This window comes from Suncus etruscus, chromosome 17, assembly GCF_024139225.1.
Source record: "Suncus etruscus isolate mSunEtr1 chromosome 17, mSunEtr1.pri.cur, whole genome shotgun sequence".
Lineage (NCBI taxonomy): Eukaryota > Metazoa > Chordata > Mammalia > Eulipotyphla > Soricidae > Suncus > Suncus etruscus.
In genome coordinates this window covers 58,628,601-58,655,410 of record NC_064864.1, presented here as the reverse complement: position 1 = coordinate 58,655,410, position 26,810 = coordinate 58,628,601, and the positions used below count along the sequence as shown (strand labels likewise).

The 26,810-nt window shown below is 42.7% G+C and overlaps 1 protein-coding gene across 1 annotated transcript in view; it reads left to right on the top strand.

Annotated features, from left to right (window-relative positions):
- LOC126033456 (guanylate cyclase 2G-like) overlaps positions 1-22,282 on the top strand; it is a 49,371-nt gene extending 27,089 nt beyond the window's left edge. Inside the window, exons 13-21 of the mRNA XM_049790432.1 lie at positions 1,617-1,785; positions 4,004-4,159; positions 11,501-11,678; positions 13,473-13,613; positions 14,887-15,079; positions 17,941-18,115; positions 19,179-19,277; positions 21,104-21,195; positions 22,181-22,282. Of these exons, the coding sequence (XP_049646389.1) occupies positions 1,617-1,785; positions 4,004-4,159; positions 11,501-11,678; positions 13,473-13,613; positions 14,887-15,079; positions 17,941-18,115; positions 19,179-19,277; positions 21,104-21,195; positions 22,181-22,282 (1,305 nt within the window). The remainder of the gene's footprint in view (positions 1-1,616; positions 1,786-4,003; positions 4,160-11,500; positions 11,679-13,472; positions 13,614-14,886; positions 15,080-17,940; positions 18,116-19,178; positions 19,278-21,103; positions 21,196-22,180) is intronic.
- Positions 22,283-26,810: the final 4,528 nt, after the last annotated feature.

Here is a 26,810-nt window from a genome sequence, read left to right as displayed (position 1 = left end):
CCTAAGACATAGATATCAGGGATGCATATCTGGGAAGGTAAATAAATTGAGAGAATTTTAAGCTTGGAGGTGGTAACGACTACAGTCAGCAGTGTTCCTGATGTTGCTCTGGGGACCAGGCAGTGCTGGGGTATCAGCCCTTTAAAGCTATCTCTACCTAAGTAGGTAGAATCCGTACTTTGGGCAAAGAAAGATGTGATGGTTTGCAAATGATAACAATAATAGTAATAGTATAATAACAGTAAAATCATAAAAATTTTAATTGCATACTTGTTGTATTAAATAATTAATAATTGAAGTGGATGGCGATGGATGGAGGCCTTTGTTCTTAGGCTCTGGCCACGTGGCTTCATCTCCCATCAACCAGTGGGTCTGGGGTCCAGGAAAGTGACGGGTATTGAACTCACTCACAGGCAGGCATCAGGAAGCATCAGCTTTATTCATACCCTATCCACCACATGTGTGTGGCCTACATCATAACCTTTCAAGCACTAGTTATTCTTGGCCCTGCATCTTAACTTCTTTCAGCCATCTTCCTTTGACCTCCATGCTGGTCAAAGACCAAAAGAGGCAAAGACCCTAATCCCCTGGGTCAAAGGCTTTATATAACCTTCCAAGACTACTCCCCAGAATGGGAGGGGTCTTGCAGGTAAGGTTACACCTAATATCCAGTTCCCAAGACCCCTCCCAGAAAAGGGCGGGTCTCAGGTAGCTACACCTAAATCCAGGGTGGAGTTACACATACTTTTGTCCAGATGCCTTAGAATAGTTTTCATATGTAAATTTACCTAATTATCAAGGAAAAATATCAGGTAGATATTATTACCTTGTTTCCTTATTGAGAGAGTTGCTGGTGGTTTGTCTGTAAGGACCAGCAACCTTATTAAACATCCTTGCTTTCTATAGCTTGGGCAAACATAGAATTTCACTTTTCAAGCTCACTTAACTCTTTTGAGAGCAAAGTGGATTAGCTGATGACCTGGGAGTTGGTATGGTGAGAGACACCCTTGGTCTGACACATAGGCAGCAGGCCAAGTGCTGTCAGTATCTGTCAATCAATAGGCTATATCCACCAACCAGTTGGGTTCAAACAGGATTCTTGAACTTGCATCATTGAGTATAACATTCTGTGGCTATAATGCCACCCTTTATAATAGGGGTAGAGAGAAATCATGGTGTGGAAGGTGTGAAGCATGTTCTTCATCCCACTGTCTGGTTTCTTATGTTTCTTATGGTCCCTTATGTTTGGACCATTGTCTAAGGAGGAACAAGGGAGGTGATTTTGCATCGTGCCCAGGAGCACACTATGTCACTGTGTTAAGCCTGGATGTAGGGATACTTGTCATGTCCAGAATTCTGAGTCAAGCATGATACTCAGACAGGAGAGTAGCTAACTTGCTTCTGTTCACAGGAAGAGCTGACCACTAGGCTAACAACTTTGATTTCATGAGAGGCCAGAAATAGTTTTCTGTGTTTCAGGACAAGTTGAGCCCTGTATATGAGGGGCTGCTTGCAGCTTTTGGCATATGATGGAAAGGGGCATGTTCTTTCAGGCCATCTTTTGGCATCAGCTCTGCTTCTGCTTCTGCTTCTGTGGCTCATGTGTTCTCTTCCAGGGCATGTTGTTCCTCCACAGCAGCCCCCTGGGCTCCCATGGCAACCTGAAGCCTTCCAACTGCCTGGTGGATGGGCGACTGCAGGTGAAGCTGTCAGGATTTGGGCTGTGGGAGCTCAAGCATGGCCACCAGTCCAGAAGCATCCAGGAGACTCTGACGGGCCACTCAGGTAAACACTGACAGATCTGGCACCCACAGGTGCCTCCTGGTGAAGGGGTTATGTAGCCTAAGAATTTTCATCTGCTTGTGACTGCTGAACCCATCTCTCTCCCTGATGTTCACCAGCACAATTGCCAGCATGGGGACTACCCCTGGAGCTGGTGAAACAGGCTGTCCTATTCACCCAGAGAGGAAGGAAAATTCCCCCCTGTGACATTTGAATTTGGAGCACAGGTTCTCATTCTGGTCAGCTGGGTTGCCTGGAGCTAGTCACTGCCTTTTCTGTCCTCCTCTGCCCCCTAAGAATGGATCCTGGGCCCGGAGAGATAGCATAGTGGTGTTTGCCTTGCAATCAGCCGATCCAGGACCTAAGGTGGTTAGTTCGAATCCAGGTGTCCCATATGGTCCCCCGTGCCTGCCAGGAGCTATTTCTGAGTAGACAGCCAGGAGTAACCCCTGAGCACCGCTGGGTGTGGCCCAAAAACCAAAAAAGAAAGAATGGATCCCCATTCAATAGGTAGGTGGAGTGGGTATTGCCCTTCTTCAATTTAATAGGGTGATCTGAAGAAAAAACTTGGGCATTTGGGCATTTGTCTTTCTCTTGTTTTGGCTTTAGGACACAGCTAGGGATGCTTGGTGCTTAATCTCAGCTCTGTGTTTAGGGGTTTACTCATAATTCTTCTTCTTCCTTCTTCTTCTTCTTCTTCTTCTTCTTCTTCTTCTTCTTCTTCTTCTTCTTCTTCTTCTTCTTCTTCTTCTTCTTCTTCTTCTTTCTTCTTCTTCTTCTTCTTCTTCTTCTTCTTCTTCTTCTTCTTCTTCTTCTTCTTCTTCTTCTTCTTCTTCTTCTTCTTCTTCTTCTTTCTTCTTCTTCTTCTTCCTCTTCTTCCTTTCCCTCCTCCTCTTCCTCTTCTTTTTTCTTCTTCTCTTCCTCCTCCTCTTCTTCATCTTTTTTTTTTGGTTTTTGGGCCACACCTGGTGATGCTCAGGGGTTCCTCCTGGCTATGTGCTCAGAAATCACTCCTGGGGGTCAGAGAGATAGCATGGAGGTAAGGTGTTTGCCTTGCGTGCAGAAGGGTGGTGGTTTGAACCCTGGCATTCCATATGGTCCCTTGAGCCTGCCAGGAGCTATTTCTGAGCATAGAGCCAGGAGTAATCCCTGAATGCTGCTGGGTGTGACCCAAAAACAAACCCCCCCCAAAAAAGAAATCACTCCTGACTTGGGGGACCATATGGGATGCCAGAGGATCAAACTGTGGTCCGTCCTAGATTAACACGTTGCAAGGCAAATGCCCTAGCACTTGTGCCACTGCTCTGGCCCCTTCTTTTTAAATATCTTTACTTAAGGGCTGAAGTGATGATGCAGTGGTAGGACGTTTGCCTTGCACGTGGCTGACCCAGATCGGGGTTGGACTTTGAGGATGAAAATGCTCAGAAATCCGAGCATGCACAAAATATCAATGAGGTGTCCTACTTAAGTGGTTAATCTTGGGGTTAGAGTGCTATGGTAGTACAACATTTAGGATGCCTGTCTTGCACAGGTATCACCTGGGTTGATCCTCACCATTCCATATAGTCCCTCTGAGTGCTACCAGTATCCCTGAATGCAGAATCGAAGGAGTAAACTCTGAGCACAGCTCAGTGTGGCCCCAAAACAAGAAAAATAAATTGAAAAAGTCACCCTTAGGTTCTATGAATCTTGTATCAATGAGTGATTTTTCAGTTGTGGGCCAAACAGGAAGAGTAAAGACAATGAGACTCGCTTTAGCTGCACGTTCTGCTTCTCCACTGCCATGTGTTACCCGATGAGTACTCTAGTCACCTACTTGGGACCCCACTGACTTTTTTGAGGGTGAGGAGGTTACAAGTGCTGGGAGTCAAAACCAATCTCAGGAGTGCAAGACTTTGTTTTTGTTTTTGTTTTTTTGCTTTTGGGGCAACACCCGGTGATGCTCAGGAGTTACTCCTGGCTATGCACTCAGAGATTGCTCCTGGCTTGGGGGACCTTATGGGACGCTGGGGGATTGAACAGCGGTCTGTCCTGGGTCAGGTGCATGCATGGCAAATGCCCTCCTGCTGTGCCAATGCTCAGGCCCCAAGACATCTACTTTGTCAATGAATAACATCCCTGCACCTCGTTTGCTTCTAGGTCAGACATACTGGGGCTGATGGGTGGGAGTTTCTGTATTGCTGGAGGCTCTGACTCCAGGCCAACATGCCTTGCTTTGCAGATCTTTACTGGACAGCCCCTGAGCTATTGAGGCTCTTAGAGGCACCCCGGTCAGGCACCCCACAGGGAGATGTTTACAGCTTTGCCATTGTGATGAGGGAGCTGATATACCCCCAACACCAAGGACCCTTTGAGGATCTCACAGAGAGGCCAGATGGTAAGGCTGGGAGTGCCCCTGAACAGCCCATGCTCTGCTTATCTGGCTTTGAAATTTGAATTTTAATGCACCATGTTACTGAATGTCTACATTTGAGTTTTAGTGCACTGTGTAATTGAATGTTTATATTTGAATCTTAGTGTATTGTGTTATTGAATGTCTAAATTCGATTTTTCTTGCACTGTGTAATCGAAGGTTTACATTTGCGTTTTAGTGCATTGTTTTATTAAATGCTTAGGATTTTGCTGTTGATTCCATTATCAAATCTCTCTTTAAAATATGTAATCTTTTGCAAACTAGAAAATGAATCAGATTTTGGTAAAAAATAATCAGGGCAGGGCTGGAGAGGTGAATCAGTAGCAGAGCACTTGCCTTCCATAAATGAGGCCCTGAGTTCACCCCCAACACCACGTTTTTCCAGGTACCACTGGGAGTGACCCCCAAGCACCAAGTCAGATGAGCTCCTAGGCACCACTGGATGTACTTTTCTTCCCAAATAAAGTAACTCAGAATTTCATCACTTGTTCTCTACCAGCATCCAGTGCAATCCTATTGGAAAGTGGGTTATAAAAAGCCACTTTTTCTTCTGCTTCCGTGAGCCCCTGTCTCCATTTGGGAAATGAGCCCATCCTCTGATGGGCTCTCAGACCATGCAAAAACCTTGCATGTGGTCTTTGAGGCCCTTAGTACTAGTATCTGGAACTACAGGAACAAGGGACCACAAATGTGGTGGCTGGAGACAGAAATATCTTTGTCTATGGTTCCAGAGGTTAAAGATCTACAGTCAGGATACAGCCAGGCAGAGCTCCCAAGAAATCTAAGGAGCCTGATTTTGTGCCTCTTCTAGCCTTATATTTTTTCAGAAATTGGTCCATTTCTTCTAGATTCTCTAGTTTAGCAGAGTACAGTTTTTCATAATAGGCTCTTATGATGTCTAGGGTTTTTGGGGGCTGTGTTGTAATCTTTCATTTCTGATCTAATTTAATTTTATATTTTCCCTATTTTTATTTTTTGTGAGTCTTGCCAATGATTTGTCTATCTTGTTTTTTTTAAATGTTTGTTTGTTTTTAAAAAAAAAACAGCTCCTGGTTTCATCAATTCTTTGTATTGTTTTATTTGATTTCTTTGTTGATTTCTGCTCTGGTTTTTATTATTATTATTATTATTATTATTATTATTATTATTATTATTATTTTTATTTTTTTTGGGCCACACCCGGCAGTGCTCAGGGGTTACTCCTGGCTGTCTGCTCAGAAATAGCTCCTGGCAGGCACGGGGGACCATATGGGACACCTGGATTCAAACCAACCACCTTTGGTCCTGGATTGGCTGCTTGCAAGGCAAACACCGCTGTGCTATCTCTCCAGGCCCGGTTTTTATTATTTCATTCTGCTTGTGTTTGATTTCTTTTGCTGTTGGTTTTCAAGATGTTTAAGGTGTGCCTTTTTCTTTTTGGTTTTTGGGCTACACCTGGTGACACTCAGAGGTTACTTCTGGCTATATGCTCAAAAATTGCTCCTGGCTTGGGGGAACCATATGGGATGCTGGGAGATCGAATCACAGTCCATCCTAGATTAGCGTGTGTAAGGCATACATCCTACCGCTTGCACCACTGCTCTGGCCCCTGATTTTGTCTTTTTCTTATTTTCTAATATAGGCCTGTATTGCTATGAGTTTTCCCCTAATTACTGCTTTTTCTTTTGTGTCCCATAGATTTTGGTAATTTGTTTCTTCATTATCAATTATCTCAAATAATCTTTTTATTTTATTTTATTTTATTTTTAGATTTTGGCAGTGCTCAGGGGTTACTCCTGGCTCTACACTCAGAAATCAGTCCTGCCAGGCTTGGGGGACCATTTGAGATGCTGAGATTTGAACCAATGACCTTCTGCATGAAAGGCAAACGCCTTACCTCCATGCTATCTCTCTGGCCCCAAATCTTTTTATATTTTCCTGATTTTTCTCTTTGGTCCAGCTGCTCTGGAGCAACATGTTGTTTAGACTCCAGGTGTTAGATTTTTCTCCACATCTTTTTACAATCAATCTTGATTTCTGTGGCATGTGCTCTGATAGGATACTTGGTATAATCCTTATGTTTGTAAATTTATATACATTAGACTTGTGTCCTAAAATGTGGTCTATCCTAGAGAAAGTTCCATGTGCATTGAGAAGAATGTGTATTCATCTTTTTTGTTTTTGCTTTTGTTTTTGGGCCACACCTGGCGATGCTCAGGGGTTACTCCTGGCTGTCTGCTCAGAAATAGCTCATGGCAGGCATGGGGGGACCAACTACCTTTGGTCCTGGATCGGCTGCTTGCAAGGCAAACACCACTGTACTATCTCTCCGGGCCCTGTATTCATCTTTTTGAGGATGAAAGGCCCTGTATAGATTTTTTGTTTGTTTGTTTGTTTTTGGGCCACACCCGGCTGTCTGCTCAGAAATAGCTCCTGGCAGGCACGGGGGACCATATGGGACACCGGGATTCGAACCAACCACCTTTGGTCCTGGATCGGCTGCTTGCAAGGCAAACGCCGCTGTGCTATCTCTCCGGGCCCTCTGTATAGATTTTTTAGTTCTAATTCTTCTAGTTTCTCATTTGGGTCTCTTATGTCTTTGTTAATGTTCTGCTTCACGAATCTGTCTAGTGGTGATAGTGGTATGGAAATCTCCCACTACTATCACATTACTGTCCGTATGTTTCTCTAGGTTTGTGAGCAAAAGATTACATCTTCTGGTGCATAAATTTGGTCAGAGTTAATACTTTCTCTGTCGTTCCACTGATCAATAAGTAGTGTCCATTCTTGTCCCTAAATTTTTTTTTTTTTTTTTTTTTTTGGTTTTTGGGCCACACCCGGCAGTGCTCAGGGGTTACTCCTGGCTGTCTGCTCAGAAATAGCTCCTGGCAGGCACAGGGGACCATATGGGACACCGGGATTCGAACCAACCACCTTTGGTCCTGGATCGGCTGCTTGCAAAGCTAACGCCGCTGTGCTATCTCTCCGGACCCCCTAAATACTTTCTTAAGGTTAAGTGCAATTTGGTATGAATATAAATATGGCTGTCTGAGCTTTTTTGTTTTGTTTTCCAGTTGCTTATATAATTGCTTTCCATCTGTTTACTCTGAACCTATGTCTATCCTGAAATTTTAAGTGTGTTTTCTTTAGGCAGCAGATGGCTGAGTTTTGTTTTTCTTTTCTTCTTTTTTAATTTTATTTTTGTTTTATTTTGGGCCACACCCGGCAGCACTCAGGGGTTACTCCTGGCTATCTGCTCAAAAATAGCTCCTGGCAGGCACGGGGGACCATATGGGACACCGGGATTCGAACCAACCATCTTTGGTCCTGGATCTGCTGATTGCAAGGCAAACACCGCTGTGCTATCTTTCCGGGCACACAATTGATCTTTTTTTTTGGGGGGGTCACTCAGGGGTGACTTCTGGCTCTGTGCTCAGAAATCACTCCTGGCAGGCTCAAGGGATATGGGATTCAAACTGCCATCCATCTTGGATTTGTTGCGTGCAAGGCAAATGCCCTATCACTGCGCTATCTCTTAGGCCCCTGTATAAATTATATATATATATATATATATATATATATATTTTGTTTTGTTTTGTTTTGTTTTTTGGATCACACCTGGCAGTGCTCAGGGGTTACTCCTGGCTCTGTGCTCAGAAATCGCCCCTGGCAGGCACAGAGGACCATATGGGATGCTGGGATTCGAATCACCGTCCTTCTGCATGAAAGGCAAACACCTTACCTCCATGCTATCTCTCCGGCCCCTATAATTGATCTTTGAGTAGTTAATTTAGAGTCAGTTTGGTAAACATGAATGTTGCAAGTTTTTTTTTTTTTTTTTTTTTTGGTCTGAGAATATTTTTATCTCCTCCCCCCCAATATAAATGAGGGGTTTGCTGGGTAGTGAACTCTAGGTTGAAAGTTTCTTTCACTTGGTAGTTTGTATATGACATTCACTCTTTTCTTGCCTGGATTGTTTCAAATAGAAGATCTGACTTGATTTTTATGTTCTTTCTTTAAATATACTTAAAGTTTTTCTTCTTCTTTACTACTTTAAAGAGTCCATTTCTCTCTCTGATTTTTTTTTTTTTTTTTTGCCATTTGGATTACTATATGTCTTATTGTTCTGTTGGGTCTTTTTTGTTTGGCACTCTTTTTGCCTCTTGGTTTTATACAGAGGCCTCATTATATCTTTATTCCTAAACAGTGTAGCATTTAGTTTTGGTGTTTATTTAATTCTTTGTTCATTAATTCCACATTAATTTCGACATTTATCTCACTTATTTTTAACAACATTTTATTTTATTTCAGGCACTATGATTTATAATAAGATTTCATTAATAAAACATTCAAGCACCACGTTCTCTACCAGAGTGTCTGCTTCTCTCCACTGTTTCCCCAGTGTCTTCTCATTCATTCCTGTCGTACCACCCCCTTTAGGTAGCTTCCTCCTGGGGATTACAACTCTGTTTCTGTGGCTCCTGGGATTTTTACTGCATGACATTGTTTCTTTATCACTCCATATATAAGGGAGGACTTTCTATTGTTTAATATTATTGTGACAATCAGTTAAAAAAAAACCAAATATTTGTTTAATTTAATTTATTTATCTTGGGTTTTGGACCACATCCAGTGGTGCTCAGAGGTCAGCCCTGTACAAGGTAAATGCCCAACCTGCTGTGCTGTCACTCTGGCTCCAAGAACAAATACTTGTTTTAAAAAATAAATATTTTACTACTTATAAAAATAAAGGGAGTCACAGGTGAAGCCACACAAGGTGGAGAATTTGACTCACTGGCCTTGAATGAGAATAGCTCAGCAGTTATTTGGATTTACCTCTGTGGGAAGCTTGTTTGTTCTCATCCAAGTATATTTCTTTTTTTTTTTTTTTTTTGGGCCACACCCATTTGATACTCAGGGGTTACTCCTGGCTAAGCACTCAGAAATCGCCCCTGGCTTTGGGGGACCATATGGGACACCGGGGGATCGAACCGTGGTCCTTCCTTGACTAGCGCTTGCAAGGCAGACACTTTACCTCTAGCGCCACCTCACCAGCCCTCCAAGTATATTTCTATCTCTTATCTATATCCATATATATGTTCTATAGTTATGTTTGTTTTGTTTTTTTGGGCCATACCCGGCAGTGGTGCTCAGGGGTTACTCCTGATTCTGTGCTCAGAAATCACCCCTGGGAGGCTCCAGAGATCATGTGGGATGCTGGAGATCTAACCCAGGTCCATCCTGGGTCACGTGCAAAAGCAAATGCCTTACCACTGTGCTATTGCTTTGGCTCCTGTTCTATAGCTATGAACAGTTTTTGTAGTCAGTGGTTTCTAGTTCTTCTTTGGAAATAGGAAGTTAGCTGTCCCTTTACTCTTGCAGTGAGTGATGCCACATTTGTCAGATAGGGAGACTCTTTTGATACAATTTGCATGCATTCTGTGCATTATCCAATCTCTCAATCAATGCCCTTTTTTGGGGAGGTTTGGTTTTTGGGCCACACCTGGTGGCGCTCATGGGTTACTTCTGGCTCTGCGCTCAGAAATTGCTCCTGGAAGGCTCAGAGGACCATATGGGATGCCTGGGATTCAACCCAAGTCAGTCCCAGGTTGGCTGTGTGCAAGGCAAAAGCCCTACCATTGTGCTATCGCTCTGGCCCCAATTGAAGCCTTTTAAATGAATTCCTTTCTGTTCACTTTGTGCTCTAGAGTTCTGTGGGTTTTGGTAAGTAGTATGTTATGTATCCAACACCACAGTACCAGGCAGAATACTTTCATTATCTTAAATTCTTTCACTGTTTTGTTTATACCTTTCCTAAAAAGTCAAATAAACACAATTGTATAGAACAGGTTATTTCAACCTTTTAAAATCTGCACATTGGCCCCTGTCCTGTATAATGGCCTGTGAACCAGAAGTTATAATCAAGGTGGTAGAACATTGCCTTTCAGCTTTTCTACAGTGTTAAAGACCACTGACAAAGTAGATGGCTTGTGTTAACTAGCTTCTATTTATATATGACATCCATTTAAGATCCATCTGTGTTGTTACCCAGTTTTTAAAATGGAAATATGGAAGCATCATTTTCAAAATTTTAATTCCATTAAAAATCTTGGCTAAACACAATTTTTTTTTTTTTTGTTTTTTGGGTCACACCTGGCCTGGCTCTATCCTCAGAAATCGCTTCTGTCAGGCTCAGGGGACCATATGGGATGCTGGGATTCGAACCACCTTCCTTCTGCATACAAGGCAAATGCCTTACCTCCATGCTATCTCTCCTGCCCCTAAACACAATTTTTTAATTTTTGTTTTTTATGTTACATCCGGTAGTGTTCAGAGTTACTCCTGGCTCTGTGCTCAACCACTCCTGCAGGGCTTGGAGACACTAGAGGGTGCTGGGATTAAACCTGGGTTGGCCACATGCAAGGCGAATGCTCTACCTGCTATACTATTACTCCAGAATCTAAATATCTAAATATAATGTTTCATAGATATTGGTAGCAGTTAATGAGAAAGTGATAGAAAGTGAGTTTACAGAATCAGACATAGAACAGGTCATGGACTAACATCTATGTGTTAAAAATATTAGTGGAGAGGCCTAAGAGATAGCACAGCGGCAAGGTGTTTGTTTGCCTTGCATGCAGCAGATCCAAGACATACGGTGATTCGAATCCCAGCATCCCATATGGTCCCCCAGATGGTTCCCCCCCCAGGAGTGATTTCTGAGTGCAGAGCTGGGAGTAACCCCTGCAGGGTGTGACCCCCGAAAATGTTAGTGGAGCATATAATAAAAATAATGATAATAGAAAACATACTTTGGGGATTTTCATCATCAAACATTTGTATATTCCTTGGAATTCTGTAGAGAAAAATTTTACTTTAAGGAAAGTTTTTTGAGAAATAATTAAAAAAATAATAAAATGGTATTTACATTGAAATAATATTTCTTTTTCCAAGGGGATTCAGAAATTTATATTAAAATAATCATATTATGGGGCTGGAGAGATAGCATGGAGGTAGTGCGTTTGCCTTGCATGCAGAAGGACGATGGTTTGAATCCTGGCATCCCATATGGTTCTCCAAGCGTGCCAGAAGCAATTTCTGAGCATAGAGCGAGGAGTAAACCCTAAGCACTGCTAGGTGTGACCCAAAACCCCTCAAAAATAAAAATCATATTCTTTAAAGATTCTAATCTATTCCATGGAGTCTAAAGGTCAATTTGTAAAGTTGACAACATGTAGGTTGAAGATGAGGTAAAACTGAATGGTGCACCATTCAGACATTTGACTATGTAAATCGAAAATGAACTTCTTTATCACTGAATATCAGAAATTATCAGCCGTATCAAGGACCCTAAGGCACCAGTTCCACTTCGACCTTCCCTGCCAGAAGAGAAGGGCAATGAGAAGATTGTGGCTCTGATAAAGGCATGTTGGGATGAATCTCCAAAGAAAAGACCCAATTTCTCTTTGATCAAGAAAATGTTACGAGAAGCCAGTCCCAAAGGGTAGGTAAAAGAGACACAACAAATGTGATGTTTCTGCTAATAATTTAACTTCTGGCAGTTTAAAACTACATAATTGTTATTTTCTCTGTGCAGCTCTCTGGTTTTTTGTTTTGTTTTGTTTTGTTTTGGGGCCACATCGGGCAGCACTTAGGGGTTATTCCTGGCTTTGCATTCAGAAATTGCTCCTGGCAGGCTTAGGGTACCAGATGGGACACTGGTAATTGAACCTGGGTCCGTTCCAGGTCAACCATGTGCAAGGCAAATGCCCTACTTCTGTGATATCTCTCTGACCCATGGCTCTCTGTTTTTTGTTCAGTCATTCATTTGTTCATTCCCTTATACATTTTTTCCCTTATCATCCACTCCCTTAGGGTCTACCCCATGCCCTGCATTGTGCTACCTGAGAGATTTGCGTTCATTCCACAGTTGTCACAAACACAGATCAGATTCTGCATCTATCCAGGCCTATTTTTGTTCATTTTGGACATCGTGGATCACTCACTTAGGGCTTCTTTTCTAGGTATTTTTTTTTCTTCCTCACCTCACCTGGGGCCACTCCTGGCCATGCGCTCAGAAATAGCTCCTGGCTTGGGGAACCATATGGGACGTCGGGGGATTGAACCACAGTCCATCCTAGGTTAGCCGCATGCAAGGCAAACACCCTACCGCTTGCGCCACCGCTCCGGCTCTTTTCTAGGGGCTTTTAACATTATCCTTAGGGTATATATATTTTTTTTTTTGGGGGGGGGTTTTCAGGCCACACCTGTTTGATGCTCAGGGGTTACTCCTGGCTAAGCGCTTTGAAATAGCCCCTGGCTTGGGGGGACCATATGGGACGTCGGGGGATCGAACCGTGGTTGCGATCTTTCCTTGGCTAGCACTTGCAAGGCAGATGCCTTACCTCTAGCACCACCTCGCCGGCCCCAGGATATTTTTCAAACCAGCATTTCAGGGTCATGATGAATCAATTGGTCTTATACTTTGGGATGAGAAATTATTCACCAGTCTTAGAGTAGGCTCTTCAAAACTGTCTTGAAAGCCATTTTCTTCTCATCAGGGTAATTGTATCATCATTTGGCACAATGAACATCTGCAGCCAGAGGCTGAGAGAAGCAGCTTGAGTTTGTCGAATTGACAGAGAAACCCTTAGCTGGAAGTGGGGCATTTGTTTCACACTATTTGGTTGTGCTTTCTGAGTGCAATTTCTCACTAGATTAAGTTTGCCGCATCAAACTCATTTCAAGGGGTATGTTTCTTGTCAGTTAAAAGACTTATTATTAGCAGTTATGATCTTCGTGCTAAGGCAAATCTGTTTTCTATATGTTTTTGAAGTTAAAAGAACTTAAATATTTTTTCCTTGTCAAGCTCCTTCTAAAACAAGGAGGACTAATACATAGAAGTACCCTTTGTGCTTTCATCTGAAACAAAAAATAATGACAGCTCACCTTAAAATATACATTCCTAATTAGCAATCATGATGATATTGAACAGGTTGAGAAGTCGGAGAAAGCCAATGAAAACCACCATTTGTTGGTACCAAATCAACCCTAAAGTCTCCATCTTTTGAAAACTCCCCTCTGTCTTGTTAATCTCACTTACCAAACGAGGGGAAAGGGGCTCTCTGGATCCCAGAGTTGGTCAAAGGCAGGCCAGAGGGCCTCATAATCTTGAGCGTTTTATCGCTATGTGTTGGCAGAAGGCTCAAGGATGAGGCATGTGAGTTCTTGGAATACAGAGTTGGAAGTTATGCTGAAATTCTTGGAAAAAGACGTCAATGTCTGGTTTCTCTTAAAGCCGGGTGAGCATACTGGACAATATGGCAAGCAAGCTGGAAGTCTACGCCAATCACTTGGAGGAAGTGGTGGCAGAACGCACCAATCAGCTGACGGCAGAGAAGAGGAAGGTAGAGAAGCTGCTGTTCACAATGCTGCCTAGGTAGGTATCCAAAGGTTTGAGGACAAAGGAAGCCAGGATGCAATCGCAGCATTATCTAAGAAACCCTACTGGAAGACATCGTTTCCTTTGTTCCTTTCCAAAGATAACATCAGGTCTTTTAGTTTAATGGGTCAAGCACTCCTACTGGTAAAGGGAGGCAGAATGCCCTGGAATTCATAGGAACAGAGAAAACGCAGGGCAGTTACTTCTCCCAGAGTAGGTGCGTTAACAACAGAGGACCACTAGATGGCGCACGAGACTCGTGAGTGCAGTTAATTGAGCTCTGCTTGTACCTGTAAATAAACAAAAACCAAAACCAAACAAAAAACAGTGGTAGGATGGAAACCGGATAGGGCGTTTGCCTTGCAGGTGGCTAACCCGTATTCGATCTCTGGCATTCCATATGGTACCCCGAGGCTGCTCAGAATAATTTCTGAGACAAAGCCAGTCTAGCCCTGAGTAGACTGGGTGTCACCCAAAACAAACAAAAGCAATCTCATGACTTCAGATTCAGAACTCAGAACTTTCTTTGTTTTGGGTTTTATTTTGTCTGTCTGTTTGTTTGTTTTGTTTTATTTATTTATATTTGGTTTTTGGGCCACACCTGGTGACGCTCAGGGGTTACTCCTGACTATGTGCTCAGAAATTGCTCCTGGTTTGGGGGACCATATGGGACGCCAGGGGACAGAACCGATGTCCTACGCTAGCACGGGCAAGGCCTTACTTACCCCTTGCGCCTTACCCCTTGCGCCACCATTCCGGCCCGTTTTTGGGTTCTTACTTAAACACTTAGAGCACTCTGTTACAAGAATACCTTCTCATATATCTTGACCAAAGAAATTAGATTTGTGCGTGCATGCGCGCGCGCGCGTGTGTGTGTGTGTGTGTGTGTGTGTGTGTGTGTAGTTTGAACGTATTCAGGTAAGATAGTTGAAGCAGAAATCATTTGTGGGTACTTATATTTGATTTCACACCTGGAAATGATTTTTGACAATCAGACTCTCCAGCCAATAGAAAATCAGATGACTGCTGGGAGACTTTTCATGTTGTAAAGGCAAGTTTGGAATGGCTCCCCTCAGCCCCTGCTCTCATATCAATTAAAATAGCTCCTTAGAGAATTGAGTATTGCAAGCTTCTCCTTCTGTCCGGTGGACTTTGTTAACCAGAAAACTAGTCTAATGAAGCATTTGCACCTACAAAAATGATTTCGCTTAGGGCTACAGGAGAGAAGTCGCTAGAAACATAATTAAGTTGCCCAATTCTCTGATTTCAGCTTCATTGTAGAGCAGCTCATCGATGGCAGATCTGTGGAACCAGAACATTTTGAATCCGTGACCATCTTTTTTTCTGACATTGTTGGCTTCACAAAACTGTGTTCTCTCAGCTCTCCCTTGCAAGTTGTCAGGCTCCTGAATGACCTATATTGTTTATTTGACCACATCATTCAAGCTTACGATGTATATAAGGTGAGATGCCTGTCACTGGACAGAAGGAGACATGTGTTCCTCCTGATCAGCCAGATGAACCGGTTCTGGATGCTTTCCTATGGGCTGGCAGCTGTCTCAGTGCCTGGCAGAGGCATGTTATTCTGTTGACATTGCTGTCATGAAAAAGATTTTAAGCACAGATGTGCTTGTCAGGAATCACCAATTGTTGATGCCCTGCATATACTCAGCCCCTTGTACTCTCTCCAGCCCTTTGGATCCCCTGGATTTTTCAGTGTCTCTTTCATTGCCTTGATCCTCAGCAGTTCAGTCAATATGGCTTCTCAGATTCTGGTGCTGTTGTGGACACAGTGACTTGCCTAATGAGAGCTGAGGGGTATAGGAATATGACCTCCTGGTGTAGGAAATGGACTAGAGGTTGGTAGCAGAGTGAAAATGACTCATCTGACTGCAACCAGATGGTATGGCAATGGCTGCTTTATGCTTTTTTGGACTTTTGAATGTAGCCAAATTCTGGGATGATGCTATGTGCCTTGTTCCTCTTCTGACATGTCAGTGCTAACTATGATTCCAGGGATTGGAGCCAGGGAGAACTGAAGAACAGTATGGTCATATCCCTCTGGGGCATATCCTTAGTGACTACTCTCTAATTGCTGCCTCTGTTGAGAGTGAAAGAAAAGTTAGCACAAGTATTTCAAGGAACAAAACACATGACCTTCTCTCCCCCTCCAATCAGATCTATTCTGCTAGGTGGCTTTCTCCGGACTTCACTCAGTGTTGCCATGTCAGTCATATTCTGTATGAAAGTCAAATTAGTTTGGTGGCTAAAGGGGCAGTAGCCCAAAGGTGTAAAGTGCTGTGCAAACACAAGTCCCATGTTCAAACTCCAGCATCTCACTGGTCTCTGAGAATCACTGGGTAGGATCCTTCCCAATTATGAAGAATACAACAAAGCAACTTTTCATCACAAAGGATGTGTTCATGGTGGGGAATGTCACCCCCCAAATAGTTAACTTCGTGTAACTTGGGGACCACATACCTGGGTGTTTACAGTGCTTAACTCATACCTGAAATTCTGCTTTGACCACATCATCCTTGGATTCCCCCTTAAGAGAAAAGGCATCTGGAAAAGACTGTAACATTGAGCTTGTACATGTCATGTGATGTGAATGGCCAATCTAAAAGCCAGTTCTTAGACATGGGTTAGGAGACAAGAGGATCTCTCAGCTGGTCCAGGCATGTAGAAGCATGTCTATGTAAATATTTATAGAATGTAGATTTGTCGATGTATATGAGACTCTGTAAAGATGAACACACTTTAGGTTGATTTGGGTGGAATCCACTTAATGAATCTTTTTCTGGTTTTTGGGCCACACCCGGTGACACTCAAAGGTTACTCCTGGCCTTGTGATCAGAAATCGCTCCTGGCTTGGGGGGGTCATATGGGATGCTGGGGGATCGAACCGAGGTCCGTCCTAGGCTAGTGTGGGCAAGGCAGACAGATGCCTTACCACTTGTGCCACCGCTCTGGCCCATGAATCATTGTGATCCTTCAAAATCTACTCCATCAGGATTGAAGAGATATACAGAGGTAATGGCACTTATCTGGTGTATCACTGACCCTCATTTAATCCCTATACCACCATGGTCTCCTGAATATCACTGGGAACAATCATTGAACACAGAGTCAAATCACCCTTAGGTATTCCTCAAACTCAGTAAAACAAATCAAACTAAAAACATCATCCAAGGGTCAGAGAGATAGCATGGAGGTAGGTCATTTACCTTGCATACAGAAGGACGGTGGTTCGAATTCCGGCATCCCATATGGTCCCCTGAGCCCACCAGGAGTGATTTCTGAGCATAGAACCAGGACCTGAGCACTGCCTGGTGTGACCCAAAAACCAACCAACCAACCAACCAACCAACCAACCAACCAACCAAACAAACAAACAAATAAAAACATCATCTAAGAAACGGGAAAATTGCACAGTGACTAAAGATCCTGCCCTGCGAGTGTGAGGCCATGTAATCCCTGGTGTTGAGGCACATTCTGAGCTTGATTTTGGCAGTTCTGTTGTCTGTGATTTCCCGTAACACAAGCACAATCTACCCTATTGTAGCCTGGTATATGATAGTCCTAGAATGACAGGGTGCAAAACCCGGGGAGTGACATAGCTAAAAGGAAATGTGAGTCTAGGGGCTGGAGAGATAGCACAGCTGTAAGGCATTTGTCTTAGATGCAGAAGGACGGTGGTTCGAATTCCAGCATCCCATATGGTCCCCCAAGCCTGCCAGGAGTGATTTCTGAGCACAGAGCCAGGAGTCACCCCTGAGCACTGCCAGGTGTGACCCAACCCCCCCCCCCCCAAAAAAAAGAAATATGAGTCCAGCATGGCAGCCAAGTATGTAGCCCTTGTGAGCTCATGTGCAAGCACAACAACTAGATATGAATGCAGCTTGGGAGTAGGATCTGCAGTGAGCCTCAAACTGTGGTGTGACCCAGGGCTAGCACTAATGCACAATGCACAGTGGATGATGCTCAGCAGCCAATGTGTAAGCACCACAACCAAATGCACAAGCACCCTAGTCAGATGTGTGTGCAATGTTTGGACATTGAAATAGGAAGTTAGAACTAAAATATTTACTCCCCATAGAGCTCTGCTGGCTGTCTGGTTTAAACAGGTCCCCCCACTATTTGGTCTCAGAGGTGGAAGCAACTGGCATGAGGAAGAAAATTCAAGGGGCAGGAGCACTGATAGTGAAACAGGCTCTCTCAAAGCCTAGGGTACTGATGAGTGGCTTTGGTCCCTGGCTCCATTTTGGTTCCTGGCTTTTGGTCCTCATGGTCAGCAGTACCTTTAATTAACTCTTCTTTTCAGATCGAGACCATTGGTGATGCCTACATGGTGGCTAGTGGACTTCCCATTCGCAATGGCACCCAGCATGTGGATGAGATTGCCACCATGTCCTTGCACTTCCTCAGTGCTGTCCTGCACTTCCAGATTGGGCACATGCCCACAGAGAAGCTCAAGCTCCGGATTGGCCTCCACACAGGTAGCTCACATAGAGGCAGGGGATCTTGGGGTCTGGGTAGGCTGGCAGGCAGAGAGTTCTGTCTTCAAGATCTAGGTTTGAAGCTTTTCATAACCCTAAAATGAAAAAGGAACATGAGGGCCAATGAAAAATTGAACTTGCCTTGCGAGTTTACTCTTAGCCAGTTTGGCAACCACAGCATACCCAAAGACGCCAAGTCAATGAAGTAAGAAAAGGAACAAAGTTCAGTATATTTCTGCTGGGTTGCTTTTTTGTCATGCCTCTGTGTCAAAGGCCCTTTGATGCATTCTGATTTTGTTAGATTCCTGCAGGATGCTCTATATTTTGATTAAAGGCTTTATATTATTGCTATCTTTGGATGCAGAAAAGTTTTTAAATTAAGTGCTCCTTCTGTTCATTTTGCACTGGGCTGTGCAATTTCAATAGCTGATCAAAGGCTTCACCACCAAGGCGCAGTGAAATAAAACCTGACCCAGAGTCAGAAACATTTGCTCTCGTGTATGCATCTCACTGGCTCTGTTTACATTTCTCTGCAGTGCATGAATGACTAACCATTAATTTTTTTGCTGTGCTCAGCTTGAATTGTGATAACAAGATGCCATAGTCTGCATACTTTGAACAGTGACATGTGACAGAAATTTTCTCATTATTCTGGAGACTGGAAGTCTAAGATAGGACTTCAGTGGGGTCAAATTTTCTGGTTTGCAAACATATGCCCTTTTTCTTCTGATGAGGGTATTATTGGTACATGAGAGTCTTAGCATCGTGGCCTCACCTGACTCTAATTATCTTCAAGAGCCCACTTCCCAAAACCGTCTTTTGAAGGTTACATCTTTAACATGTGAATTTAGTGGAGTGGGGGAACCACACAAACTTTCAGTAAACCATCAATGATTATGGTGCCACCATAAGTCTTTGGTTTCTCTCGATCACCTCTCTGTAAACCCAGTTTTTTTCCAGGAAGACACAACATATTCCTGCTGAATTGCACCTGTGAACTCAATGAGAATTATGGCAAGTGATCCTCAGGAAAGGCTTATGGTCTTCTCTTCCTCCTTTGCAGGGCCTGTGGTGGCTGGTGTGGTAGGAATCACTATGCCCAGATACTGTCTGTTTGGAGACACAGTGAACATGGCCTCCCGGATGGAAAGCAGCAGTCTCCGTGGGTATCATTCAAAGTATTGCAAAGTATACTTTCCTCCTCTCAGCTATTTTTCACTGGAGGGTATATTATAAAGGGTCATTTGAATTTTGTCTTCCGCTTTCCATTTAGAAGTTAGATCATTACCACTTCAGACAACACTGACCACAAGACTTGTAGGTGGGGCTTTGCCATTGTATCTGCTTTTGGGGCTCCGTGAACACATACCATTTCCGCCTTCCGAGACTTTCCAATCTGAACAGGCAGGCACACATCTAATAAGTCCATGAGGATGAAGATCAGGAGTTGGCCACTCTTTCCTGTATAATCCTAGTCTCTGTAACAGCTACTTATGTCACAGCTATGTCACTGCATTGGCATATGAAAGAAATCTAGGCAACATATAAACAAATGGCTAACATGTACTAGTCAAACTTTGCATGCAAATACAGGTGCTAGTTGGATTTGACCTATGGTTGTGCTTTGATGATCATGGATGGAGAGTGTGGTTGTGGGGATGTAGAGGAACCCTGTATTCTACTCATTGCTCTTCCAGGGACCATCACCTCTCTTACTTTGCAGTAATTTTATTTCATCAAGTATTATTATTATTATTATTATTATTATTTATAGTTTTTATTGAGACCAATGTGAATTTTCTTTCTTTTTTTGTTTGTTTTTGGGCCATACCAGCTGCACTCAGCACAGAGGTTACTCAGAAATTGCTCCTGGAAGGCTTGGGGAGCCATACAAAATGTTGAGAATCAAACCCAGGTTCATCCCAGCTTGGCTATGTGCAAGGCAAACGCCTTACTGCTGTGCTATCACTCTGACCCTGCATGAATTATTGCAGTGGAAACATTTATCAGTCTGGCCAGAAAAAATTAGTTTGTCTTTTCAGTTTTAAAGAAATGAGGCTAAGCTTCTTCTAAAATTCTACATTTCCTTGAGACTGGAACCATAGCACAGTGGGTAGGGTGTTAGCCTTGTTTGCAGCTGACCTGGGGCTGACCCCGGTTCAATCCTTGACATCCCATAGTTCCCTAAACCTGCCAGGAGTGATTTTTGAGTACTGAGCCCGGAGTAACTACTGAGAACTACTGAGTGTGGCCCCTCAGATAAACAAGAACAAAACGAAAGGAAAAAAAAAAATCTACATTATCCTACATATATAGAAACACTTGCAAATCATTTTCCCACTCTCCAACCTAGATTTAAACCTCTGCCTTTAAGGCCCAGGTGAAACTGTTCAGGCAGCCTCTAAATCTGACTCTTGTGGCAGTCATCGTTGCTGCCCATGCTGTCAGTGATATGGCCCAGTGCAGGAAGCCTGAGGTACTCGCTGGCCTTCATCCACAGGGACTCCAAGCTGCATTATGGAATCAGGTTGGTCTTCTGTTTATAGATTGAATTTAGTAAAGGTTAAGCAGCATCCAACAATGTCTGAGTAACACTTGGATTATTAAAGATCCTGCCCATATATGGGGCACTTCAGAGTCATGGCTTGGTTTTGCAGGGGTCCACTCTCCCAGAGACTAAGCCAAGGGCAGTGCACCCTCTCCTTTGCACCACCCCTCGATAGGCCTAAGAAAGTTCCAGGCAAAAAGTTAGCATGGGGGGCCGGGCGGTGGCGCTGGAGGTAAGGTGCCTGCCTTACCTGCGCTAGCCTTGGACGGACCTAGGTTCGATCCCCCGGCGCCCCATATGGTCCCCCAAGCCAGGAGCGACTTCTGAGCGAATAGCCAGGAGTAACCTCTGAGCGTCACCGGGTGTGGCCCAAAAACCAAAAAAAAAAAAAAAAAAAAAAAAAAAAAAATAGTTAACATGGAACAACTGGTTTATGGCAGCTCTCCGGATCCACGTCTCTCAGACCACTGCAGGTGCCCTGCTGGCCTCGGGAAGGTATGATTTGCGAAGGAGAGGCACCATTCTAGTCAAGGTAGGACCTGGCCCTCTGAGCATCCCATGCTCATCTCAATTGTTGGGTTGAGTGACTCAACAATATGAGATAGGAAGACCACGAAGATGTGCCTTGAGGCACTCACCATGGCCAGAACTTCCTCAGACATGACAAGACAGGATCAGACTTGAAATTTTTGTCAGATACTAGCTTCTCATAAGCCCAATCCTGTGAGAAGTTTCCTTTCTCATTGATGCAGTCTTCTTCTGACCCTTCACACCTGCAAATTCTCAGCTTTTGCTGGAATATCCCAATCTTCTTTGCTACCAAGTCAAAGTAATTCTGAGACACTAGTTCCTCCATGTCTTTTCTCCTGAGTATAATGTGCTCAGAAACTGAAGTGAAGCTGCCTAACTTGGGGGTCCTACGACCTCATGTCTATATTGCTAAATATCTTTCTCCTTCACACACACACCTCAACGTATTTCGTCCTGGTCCACAGCTGTCCTCTGAGAAACACTGGCCTTCAGGACAAGGAGTGAGATGGAGCTTCTTTTGAGGGGTTCCTCAGAGGGAAAGATGGATGGTTCCTCTCACATTGGGCTTTGCTTTCCACACCCACCTCTAACTTTCCTCATTAGTATGCAACTGTCCACTTCCTGTCTTTCTGAAAATGGCTAATATCACTGCCCCTCAGGATGGGGTTGGGTTAGCTGGACTAATGCTGGGGTGGGAGTAGTAGCTTTGAGTGCAATTGGGGACACTTACGTTCATATAAGGAAGATAGGTATCCAGTGATTTCTTTTTCCTCAAAACTGAACAGTAGTTAAATTTGGGATCCACTGATCTAGGCTAATCCTCAAGGTCTGAGGAAATAGTCAAACTTTCACTTAAGAGCTAAGCCCTTTTTAGAAATAGCCTCACAGAACTGTGCTTTTGTTAGCAAACAAGTAAAATCCTAGTTGTCATCTCAGATCCTTCCCATTCCTCTGTGATCCTCAGCTCTCCCCTTGATCTCCCACAGGGCAAAGGTGAACAAACAACGTACTGGTTGAAAGGCAAAGAAGGCTTCACAATTCCACTCCCTGAATTTACTGAGGAAGAAGTGCAAGTCCCAGAAATCTGAGGTATTTTCTTGAAAGTTGTTTGTGAGCTCCTATGAATCTGTGGGGAATCATTCTCTGAGGTGTATTGAATATCTGGACTACTGACTGAGTGTGTCTTCCAGAAGAGGGAGCCTTCTAGCTGTTCTTTTCTTGTTCTTAGCACAAGGCCTGGGGCAAAAGAAGAGATAGACCTACTGGTTGGGGTAAATGGTTTCTTAGAGGGTGGAGAGGGGCTGGTGCTCTCAGCCCTGCCTTGAGCCTGCTCAAACAGCTAAATACTTATGGCCCATTAGCTTTTAGGTTTGCAGTTAACCCAATTTCATTTTTGGTGAAGGGAAAGCAAGAGAATGAAGTCTGGAGCACAGGCCTCACTATTCTACTCCACCATGAGGATTTATTTTCCTTACCAGCTAGTCTTCCTACAAGTAGAGAGGAGCCCTAGCCAAAAGGCATCTCTGGAATGTGTGGAGGACTTGATGCCTTAGGGCTGAGCATCAGATCAGGTCTTTCCAGGCAGGCAAGAGCCCTGTAGACGCTCCCTGGAGTCTTTGTTTTGAGCTCACGCTTCTTGAGAACATTTTCCCAGTGGACAATGTCCTGTTCTCAGTTTATTGTTTTAATTCCTTTAAGCGAACGATACAATCAAGGCTAGAATTTTATGAAGAATTTTACTTTTATGAAGTAATGAAACCAAACTTTAGTAGACAAGAATAAACCTGTCCATTTTGCTATTAATATTTTCTTCTCCGGGGCCAGAGAAATAGTACAGCAATAGGGCGCTTACCTTGTAAGCGGCCAACACAGGAAGGATGGTGGTTTGAATCCAAGCATCCCATATAGTCCTCCAAGCCTTCCAGGAATGATTTCTGAATGCAGAGCCAGGAGTAACCCTTGAGTACCACCAGATGTGACCCAAAAACCAAAAAAAAAAATTTTTTTTTGCACACACAAAAACGATTCCATGTTGGTTTGCATGTTGGTTTTTGTAATAGATTTTTTTTTGAGGTACTAATGCATTTTGTGACTGTGTGTGTGTGTGTGTGTGTGTGTGCGCGCATGCGTGCGTGTATTTGCATGCACAGGGAGTTGGACAGTGTACTCTGCAGTGTTTAGAGCTTACTTTTAGCTCTATATTGGAGTGGTGGTAGTGATAAATTGGACTCTGGTCTGCTATAAAGGAGACAAGTGCCTTACTATCTCTCTGGCCCCTTGCTTTTCTTTTTTGAATACAGATATGGTTCATATTGAAATGACCTTCCCTGTGGTTGCTCCTGAATAAAGCAGAGCAATTGGAAGGGTGGAACTGTCCTGTCATTCCTGAGATTGGAGGAGAAAACTACTGAAATTAGGAATGTCTCTTTTATGTTTGAGCCATGAGCTACCTTTAGCACTCTTTATAGATAAATAAGCTATCATTTAGCCAACCGAATACAAATTGCACAAAACCTTTGGTGGAACATTGCATTTCTTCAGTATGAAGGAATCAGCATAAGAAGTACTTCTACAAACAGTCCTATCTCCTTGGGCTCCTAAGTCTGGCTATCATAAGACTCTTCTGTCCATGTGGAGACCAGACTCTATGGCCTTTACAAACTCTTGTTTTTGTAAATGGGTTCCATTTGCATTGCAACAATCTCCTTTCCACCTCCCCGTGTTAAGACTGAAAGCCTGTGACTGATGGAGAAAGTGGAAACATTTATCAAAAAGACAGAAGACCTTCCCTTGTCATCCCAGAAAGGAAAAAGGACCCAAATTTATATCTTCAAATGACTTACAACTTCTTCATCTATTTTGGATCAGGACTTCTGGATTCCAAACACTTTGCTTAACCATGAAAGGAAACAAAGACTCTTCTTGTTCATTTATCTATCCATCATCCATTTCATACATTCAAAGAACATTTATTGAGCATTAACTGAGTTTCAGGAATCTCATCAAGAAACATGAGAGAATATAAAGGTTACCTTGACTTTTAACTCTCAGTTTTGTTGGAGAGAAGGAGGCTCAAATTTTATTAATTCAATATAGTAAGAACAATAAGGCATTGGTTTTTTTTTTTACACAAAAAGTATAAAATAACTACCTAATCAAATATAGTCACATTAAAAGCTGATGAGAAAATAATACATAGATGTAGCAATTTTCTATTCACTCATCTCTGTTTGTATAAAATGTGTCTCTAAACATTTTATGTGTATTATTTTTGTTTTGTTTTGTTTTTTGGGCCACAACTGATGGTGCTCAGGGGTTACTCCTGGCTCTGCACTCAGAAATAACTCCTGGCAGGTTTGAGGGATACCGGGAATTGAAGCTGGGTCCATCCTAGATCATTCAAGGTGCAATGCAAATGTCCTACCGCTGTGTTATCTTTCTGGCTCCATCATGTGTATATTTTAGATGTTTATATCCTGATACCTTCAGCTTTAACTCACAAATGTTTACAAATTTATTTGATGTAATAAAAACTCTAATAGGTTTTATTTTAACATTATAATATAAACATTTGGAACTTACATACACACAAAGCTACATATTTGTGCATACACACACAGGCACAATAGACATGGACTTATTTGTGCTTGCATATAAAACAATGTATCTACTAAGTACATTTACACAATTTATGTTTATATCTAGATCTATATTTATAAATATAGATTCATCTATGGAGAAAAATAATGTGAGGTGGGGGTATCCTTTAGAGATCACATCCACAAATTTTAATAAGAGCTGTTTTTTAAGATCCAGTGTTGTTCCCCCATGTCAACCTGGTATCCCTGAGGGAGAATACATTCTTTCCTTCTCCTCGAAGTGTCTGTATTTTGTTTAGCACTAATGGGGATTTATAAGAGTGATTGTTGTGCCAATTCTTTCTTTTAATTCCCTTAGTGAGATGTTCTAAGAACCAAAGGGCAACCAAATATCTAAGGACACAGTTCACTTTAGGTTAAACATAGACTCTAGTCACAGACAATAGGGAACTAGAGACAGATGTGGCCAGAAAGATCACCTCTGAAATGTGAATCATAAAGAAGGACTTGCTTACATCAAACATCAGAAACTCAATGCTGGAAATTTTCAAAAGGAAATCATAATAGGCTAAGAAGACTGAAATTCTTTGGTATGTTTTCAGAAACCTCAGTATGACATTACTGAGTAGGTTGAGGAACTGGCCAACAGCACAAAATCTCATAATGGGAAGAGTCATTGGTCATTATTTCAAGATAGTTTATTTATTCCACAGTACCAAATAGAAACATATTTAAACATGATGAACAAATAAAGCAAAACTAACTCAACATTATTGTGCTCTGATAGCACAGTTAGTTAAAAGCTTTTAACTGAAACCAATAAAATGTGTCTTTTGTACTTCCTCACTAAAAATATTCTGAATTTACAAGAAGAATAAATCTCCTTCTGGTGGAAGCACCGGCCTGGAGACAGTTGAGACACAGAGTCATTTAACTCTATTGCTAAACAAACATGCATTCCATGCCTCCAGAGATTTGAGCACTAGTGTAATTTCTGAGCTCATTAACACAATTGTAAAGCGCCTTCAAACTACAGATCTCAGCAGTTCTCAAGTACATCTAATACAAAAATACAGTCAGGCATGTTTTCAAATGATAAGTCCACTCATTAGGTCTACACACGATAAAGAAACCAACCTAGATGTATGTTTTTCTTTTCAGAGCCCAGGACCCATGATGCAATCTCAGGGTCCACCAGTTATCTAGCACAGTTGACATGTTCTCCTGTTATTTTGCTGACAATGTAAATCATCAAGATCAACCTATTTTGAATTCGTGGAGTTGGTCCTATTTGCATTTGTGAGTTTTGCTGTGGGTTCATTCTAACAATAAAATAAACACAGATATGGGCTTAAATATTTAGAAAAAGAAAAAAAATTTAGAAAAAGGCTCAAGGACATCATTTTATTCTGTAAAAGTGGAGACTTGGGGCCGGGAAGGTGGCGCTAAAGGTAAGGTGTCTGCCTTGCAAGCGCTAGCGTAGGACGGACTGCGGTTCGATCCCCGGCGTCCCATATGGTCCCACCAAGCCAGGGGCTATTTCTGAGCGCATAGCCAGGAGTAATCCCTGAGCATCAAATGGGTGTGGCCCAAAAACCAAAAAACCAAAAACAAAAACAAAAAAAAAGGTGGAGACTTTGTAGAGCAAAGGGTGAAACTGATAGCACACGGAGTGTGGCAGGCACAGACTGGCTTGGCAGACATATTTTAGGGGACCTTCAAGTTGCCATTTTATTTGGGCAACACCATATTGTGGGGTTTAAGTCATGTTAATGAGACTTGCATTATTTCTTGTAGCTTTATTTATATTTCACTTGTAAAGCCACTTTTGTTCTTAGAAATGTCTATAGTATAAGTACTATATAAATGGGAATATCATTTGAAATCCTATAATAAAAATGAACTTACCATGAGGGGTTCTTTGCAAGGATTATTTTCATCTATATTTTTCAGGCTCGAGCAAAAAGTGTTTTGAGTCCCACTTCATTGAAATACTGAACACACCTGTGGGGTGATT